The sequence below is a fragment of the Mandrillus leucophaeus genome, unplaced genomic scaffold (assembly GCF_000951045.1).
Source record: "Mandrillus leucophaeus isolate KB7577 unplaced genomic scaffold, Mleu.le_1.0 Scaffold29, whole genome shotgun sequence".
Lineage (NCBI taxonomy): Eukaryota > Metazoa > Chordata > Mammalia > Primates > Cercopithecidae > Mandrillus > Mandrillus leucophaeus.
In genome coordinates this window covers 301,081-307,529 of record NW_012103031.1, presented here as the reverse complement: position 1 = coordinate 307,529, position 6,449 = coordinate 301,081, and the positions used below count along the sequence as shown (strand labels likewise).

At 54.4% G+C, this 6,449-nt stretch overlaps 1 protein-coding gene across 1 annotated transcript in view; it reads left to right on the top strand.

Annotated features, from left to right (window-relative positions):
• Positions 1 to 6,449, top strand: part of ZAN (zonadhesin) — a 92,835-nt gene that overhangs the window by 37,164 nt on the left and 49,222 nt on the right. Inside the window, 6 exon segments of the mRNA XM_011985821.1 lie at positions 1,091 to 1,254; positions 2,697 to 2,807; positions 2,918 to 3,087; positions 4,362 to 4,564; positions 5,513 to 5,654; positions 5,989 to 6,381. Of these exon segments, the coding sequence (XP_011841211.1) occupies positions 1,091 to 1,254; positions 2,697 to 2,807; positions 2,918 to 3,087; positions 4,362 to 4,564; positions 5,513 to 5,654; positions 5,989 to 6,381 (1,183 nt within the window).

The following is a 6,449-nucleotide window of genomic DNA, read 5'->3' as shown; positions in this document are numbered from 1 at the left end:
TCCTGACCTCAGGTGATCCTCCTGCCTCAGCCTCCCAAAGTCTTGGGATTACAGGGGTGAGCCACTGTGCCCAGTGAAAGAAAGACTTTAGAAAAATAATTTATAGCGGCCAGGTGCAGGGGTTCCCGCCTGTAGCTCTGCACTTTGGGAGGCTGAGGTGGGAGAATCCCTTGGGGCCAGGAGTTCCAGACCAGCCTGGGCAACATAGTGAGACCCCCATCTCCACAAAAAAATTTAAATATTAGCCAGGCATAGTGGTCTACAACTATAACCTCAGCACGCTGGGAGGCCGAAGCAAGAGGATCACTTGAGTCCAGGAGTTCCAGACCAGCCTGGACAACATAGTGAGATCCTGTCTCTTAAAAAATAAAAAACAAAATTAGCTGGTTGTGGCAGTACTTGCTTGTAGTCTCAGCTACTCAGGAGGCTGAGGTGGGAGGATCGCTTGAGCCTAGGAGTTGGAGGCTGCAATGAGACGAGATTGCACCACTGCACTCCAGCCTGAGCCACAGAGGGTGACCCTATCTCTAAAATAAATAAATAAATAAATAATTTGGCCAGGCACGGTGGCTGACACCTGTAATCCTAGCACTTTGGGAGGCCAAGGCAGGCAGATTATCTGAGGTCAGAAGTTCGAGACCAGCCTGGCCAACATGGTGAAACCCCGTCTCTACTAAAAATACAAAAAAATTAGCTGGGCATGGTGGTATGTGCCTATAATCCCAGTTACTTGGAAGGCTGAGGCAGGAGAATCGCTAGAACCTGGGAGGCGGAGGTTGCAGTGAGCCAAGATTGCACCACTGCACTCCAGCCTGGGTGATAGAGGGAGACTCCATCTGAAAAAAAGAAGAATAAAATAAAATAAAAATAAATAAATAAATAAGGCGGGAGTGTTTTAGGGCCAGCAAGGGGTTTGCTGTGGCTGGACAATGAACAGAGGGGAAGGAGGCTTGGGGTAGAGCCATGGGGTCCTCTTGTCCAGTCCGCACCTCTTCATCTTCCTCACGCCCTCTGCTTTGGGACCCCAGCTCCTTGCCTTCTCTGCCACTGCCCCTCGAGGACCGAGGCTCCTCCTCTCCATTAACGCCAGCTCCTCTCCTGTTCCCCCAGCACCTACTCTGGGAAACTCTGTGGTTTGTGTGGAAACTATGACGGTAACAGTGACAATGACCATCTGAAGTCGGACGGCAGTCCAGCAGGAGACAAGGAGGAGCTGGGGAACAGCTGGCAGACGGACCAGGACGAGGACCAGGAGTGAGCAAGGAGCCCTCCCACGGGGGCCCCGGGAGGGTCCTGTCCCCTTCCTGGCACTCTCTTTCTTTCTTTTTTTTTTTGTTTTTGAGATAGAGTCTCCCTCTTTCACTCAGGCGAAAGTGGTGCGATCTTAGCTCACTGCAACCTCCACTTCCCAGGCTCAAGCAATTCTCCTGCCTCAGAAACCCGAGTAGCTGGGATTACAGGCGCTCACCACCACACCCGGCTAATTTTCTTATTTTTGTAGAGATGGGGTTTCACCATGTTGGCCAGACTGGTCTCAAACTCTTGGCCTCAAGTGATTCACCTGCCTTGGCCTCTCAAAGTGCTGGGATTACAGGTGTGAGCCACCACGCCACCATGCCCAGTCCTCCCCCGCCCCATTTTTTTTTTTTTTTCTTGAGATGGGATCCCCCCTCTGTCTCCCAAGCTGGAGTGCAATGGCACGATCATGGCTTACTGTAGCCTCAAACTCCTGGGCTCAAGCAATCCTCCCTTCATTGCCTCCCAAGTAGCTTGGATTATACCATGCCCAGCTAACTTTAACAAAATGTTTTGGTAGAGATGGGGAGTCTCACTATATTGACCAGGCTGCTGGCCCTCCCCAACTTTTCTTTTTTTTTTTTTGAGATGGAATCTTGCTCTGTCACCCAGGCTGGAGTATAGTGGCGCAGTCTCAGCTCACTGAAACCTCTGCCTCCTGGGCTCAAGTGATTCTCGAGCCTCAGTCTCCCTAGTAACTGGGATTATAGGCACACGCCACCACACCTGTCTGATTTTTGTATTTTTAATAGAGACGGGGTCTCATCATGTTGGCCAGGCTGGTTTCGAACTCCTGACCTCAGGTGATTCGCCTGCCCTGGCCTCCCAAAATGCTGGGATTACAGGCATGCACCACCGCATCCAGCCTGTGCCCTCCCTTTAAAAATGACTGGCATTGCCCCTTTCTCCTCTCTACCCTGAAGACTTCAAGTTGTTCTTTCAGTTGTTCAATATTCTTCTTTGTTTGTTTGTTTGTTTGTTTTTAGAGACAGGGCCTTGCTCTGTCACCCAGGCTGGACTGCAGTGGTTCAATCACACCTCACTGCAGCCTCCAAGTCCTGGGCTCAACTGATCCTCTCACCTCAGCCTCCTGAGTAGCTGGGGCTATGGATGTGCGCCACCAAACCCAGCTAATTTCATATTTATTTTTGTAGAGATGGGATCTCACTGCGTTGCCCAGGCTGGCCTGGAACTCCTGGGCTCAAGCGATTCTCCCTGCCTTGGCCTCCCACAGTGCCTGGCCAGGGCTCGGTGTTCAGACGTCCTCTGGGAGGGGTTTCTCAGCTGACAGGCTGGTTTGCCAACCAGGACCTGGCCTGCCAACCTTGCTGCCTGCTGGGTTAGGGCTGAGCTGGAAGCGAGTCTTTGTCTTTAGGGCATTTGGGGTGGGTCTCTTGCAGGTGTCAGAAGCACCAGGTGGTGAATCCCCCGTCTTGTGATTCATCTCTGCAGAGCAACATGTCGGGGCCAGGATTCTGTGGACGGCTGGTCGACACCCGTGGCCCGTTTGAGTATGAAGGAGGGCAGGCAGGGTCGAGCAGGGGTGGTGCTTGGCACCTGGGCTCCTCCAAGGGTCTGGCCCCATCCACCCCATTCCCCCTGACTTGGTCTCTCCCTGTAGGACATGCCTGCTGCATGTGAAGGCCACTTCCTTCTTCGACAGCTGCATGCTTGATATGTGCAGATTCCAGGGACTGCAGCACCTGCTGTGCACACACATGTCCACCATGACCACCACCTGCCAGGACGCAGGCCATGCTGTGAAGCCCTGGAGGGAACCCCAGTTCTGCCGTGAGTTGTGCCAAATGCAGGGGAGAGGCCAGGCGCAGTGGCTTACACCCGGATCCCAGCACTTTGGGAGTCCGAGGCGGTGGATCACGAGGTCAGGAGTTCGAGACCAGCCCGGCCAGCACGCTGAAACCCCGTCTTTACTGAACATACCAAAATTAGCCAGGCATGGTGGCATATGCCTGTAGTCCCAGCAACTCTGGAGGCTAAGGCAGGAGAATCGCTTGAACTTGGGAGGTGGAGGTTGCAGTGACCCAAGATTGCACCACTGCACTCCAGCCTGGTGACAGAGTGAGACTCCATCTCAAAAAACAATAAAAATAGGCTGAGCACGGTGGCTCACGCCTGTAATCCCAGCACTTTGGGAGGCCGAGGCGGGTGGATCATGAGGTCAAGAGTTCAACACCAGCCTGGCCAAGATGGTGAAACCCTGTCTCTACTAAAAATACAAAAATTAGCCGGGTGTGGTGGCACATGCCTGTAATCCCTGCTCCTCAGGAGGCTGAGGCAGAGAATTGCTTGACCCCGGGAGGCAGAGGTTGCAGTGAACCGAGATCGTGCCATTGCACTCCAGCCTGGGTGACAGAGCGAGACTCCGTCTCAAAAATAAATAAATAATAAATAAATAAATAAAATAAAAATACAAAAATTAGCTGGATGTGGGAGTGGGCGCCTGTAATCCCAGCTACTTGGGAGGCTGAGGCAGGAGAATCGCTTGAACTCAGGAGGTGGAGGTTGCAATAAGCAGATATTGCATCACTGCACTCCAGCCTGGGCAACGAGAGTGAAACTCTGTCTTTAAAAAAAAAAAAAAAAAAGTGTTTTTGTGCAGCCAAGTCATCACATGCAGGCACACGGTACAGGCCCTAGGCAGGGGAGGCAACGAGGCTGCCTCCCAGCTCCTGGTGTGGCCCAGCTCTTTGGGGAAGCTGCTTCAGGGCAGGTCTACCCCCTGACTCAGACCTCACAGGTGGCCCCATTCCCCTGCAGGCCAACAGCTCACCTGGGGCATGTTTTTACAGCAGCGTTACCAGTGGTGGGTCGGTCAATTCCCACCATAGGTCTATCTAAGGCTCTTAGGGCAGGCGCCTTAGTGCTGGCCCTGCAGCCCCAGGGAGCCAGCCAGGCTTCTTGGGGAAGCTTCTCACAGTCACTCTCTCTTCTCGAGATTGGCCAGAAGCCTGGTGCTGGGACCCTTCCGAACGTGTCTTTCCTGTTTCCCACCTGGCCTCGTGGCTTGTTCGTCTCCTTCTCACCCAAGCTTTTCCCTCCACCAGCAATGGCTTGCCCGCCCAATAGCAAGTACTCCCTGTGTGCCAAGCCATGCCCTGACACCTGCCATTCAGGATTCACCGGCATGTTCTGCTCAGACCGGTGCGTGGAGGCCTGTGAATGCAATCCAGGCTTCGTCCTCAGTGGCCTCGAGTGCGTACCTCGCTCCCAATGTGGGTGCCTCCACCCTGCAGGCAGCTACTTCAAGGTGAGCGGCTGCGTGGACCTCTCAGCCCTGCAGCCAGAAAGGGCCTGCTCCCTGCTCTCACACCCCCTGCAAGCTCTTTCTTTTCTTTTTGTTTCTTGTTTTGTTTTGTTTTTGAGACAGAGTTTCTCTGTCCCCAGGCTGGAGTGCAGTGACGCGATCTTGGCTCGCTGCAACCTCCGCCTCCTGGGTTCAAGCAATTACCCTGCCTCAGCCTCCCGAGTAGCTGGGACTACAGGCATGTGCCACCATGCCCAGCTAATTTTTGAATTTTTAGTAGAGACAGGGTAGGGGGCGGTTTCACCATGTTGGCCAGGATGGTCTTGACCTCTTGACCTCGTGATCTGCCCACCTGGGCCTCCCAAAGTGCTGGGATTATAGGCATGAGCCACCACGCCTGGACCTTGGTTTTTTTTGTTTTTTGTTTTCTGTTTTTGAGACAGAGTCTCACTCTGTTGCCCAGACTGGAGTTCAGTGACACGGCCTCAGCTCACTGCAACCTCTGCCTCCTGGGTTCGAGTGATTCTCCTGCTTCAGCCTCCCGAGTAGCTGGGATTAAGGCACGCACTACTACGCCAGGCTGATTTTTGTGTTTTTAGTAGAGATGGGATTTCGCCATGTTGGCCAGGCTGGTCTCAGACTCCTGACCTCAAGTGATCCGCCCACCTTGGCCTCCGAAAGTGCTGGGATTACAGGCGTGAGCCGCCACACCTGGCCTCGGATAGATCAGTTTTGGTTGAAATGATGAACAGACCCAGAAATGATGAAGTGACTGAAGCAGTGAATGGATGCCGAGCTTTTGCAGCGAATCTCAGAGCTTCAGGAAGAGAGGATGTCTCCCCACGATTAAGCCAGTGATCTGGACAGCTCTGGTGGGCTCTGGTGTCAGATCTGGGAACAAACAAAACAAAACAAACCACTTTCTCTTCCTTCCCTGCTGTCTTCCCCCAGGTAGGGGAGCGGTGGTACAAGCCGGGCTGCAAAGAGCTGTGCGTCTGTGAAAGCAACAACAGAATTCGCTGCCAGCCCTGGAGGTGTAGGGCCCAGGAGTTCTGTGGACTGCAGGATAGTATCTATGGCTGCCATGCCCAAGGTGAGCCGTCAGGGTGGAAGGTGAGCCAGGGGCTGCCCAGGCAACACCAGGCAAGGTGATGGGTCCTGCCCAAAGCAGCTTCCCCAGACAGCTGAGTCTCCACCAAGGCCTAGGAGGGGCAGCATTGTCAAGGACCCAGAGGGTGAGGTTGGGGACGTCAGTGTTTCTCTTCGGCAGCTCCAAACCAAGCCAACCACACTTTCTAGGGAAACACCGCATCTGTGGGTGGGCTGTGGGGACCATGCCGGTGTGGACTCGCCAGTGTGGCAGCTCTGGGTCAGAGCTTCCGGGGAGTGGAGCAGTGAGACCGTGAACTCCATCTTCTCCTCTGCAGGTGCCGCCACCTGTACGGCCTCGGGCGATCCCCACTACCTGACCTTCGATGGCGCCTTGCACCACTTCATGGGCACCTGCACCTATGTCCTGACCCGGCCTTGCTGGTCCAGGGCCCAAGACAGCTATTTTGTTGTGAGCGCCACCAATGAGAACCGCGGGGGGAACCTGGAGGTCTCCTACATCAAAGCTGTCCACGTGACGGTCTTTGACCTCAGCATCTCACTGCTCAGAGGCTGTAAGGTCATGGTGGGTATCTTCCTCCTGCCTCCTGAACCCTGAACACCCAGCCTGCTTGCTTCTCTCCTCTGCCCCTCCTTGCCCCCATGCCCACCTCTCTGGCTCCTTAGAGCACCTGGGAGGCACCTGCAGCTGACCCAGACCCTCCTCCTTGGACTCCCTCCTCCCTCTGTGAAATGCCCACCGGCACCAGCCCCTCCTGCTCCCAGTTTTTTGCTCCCC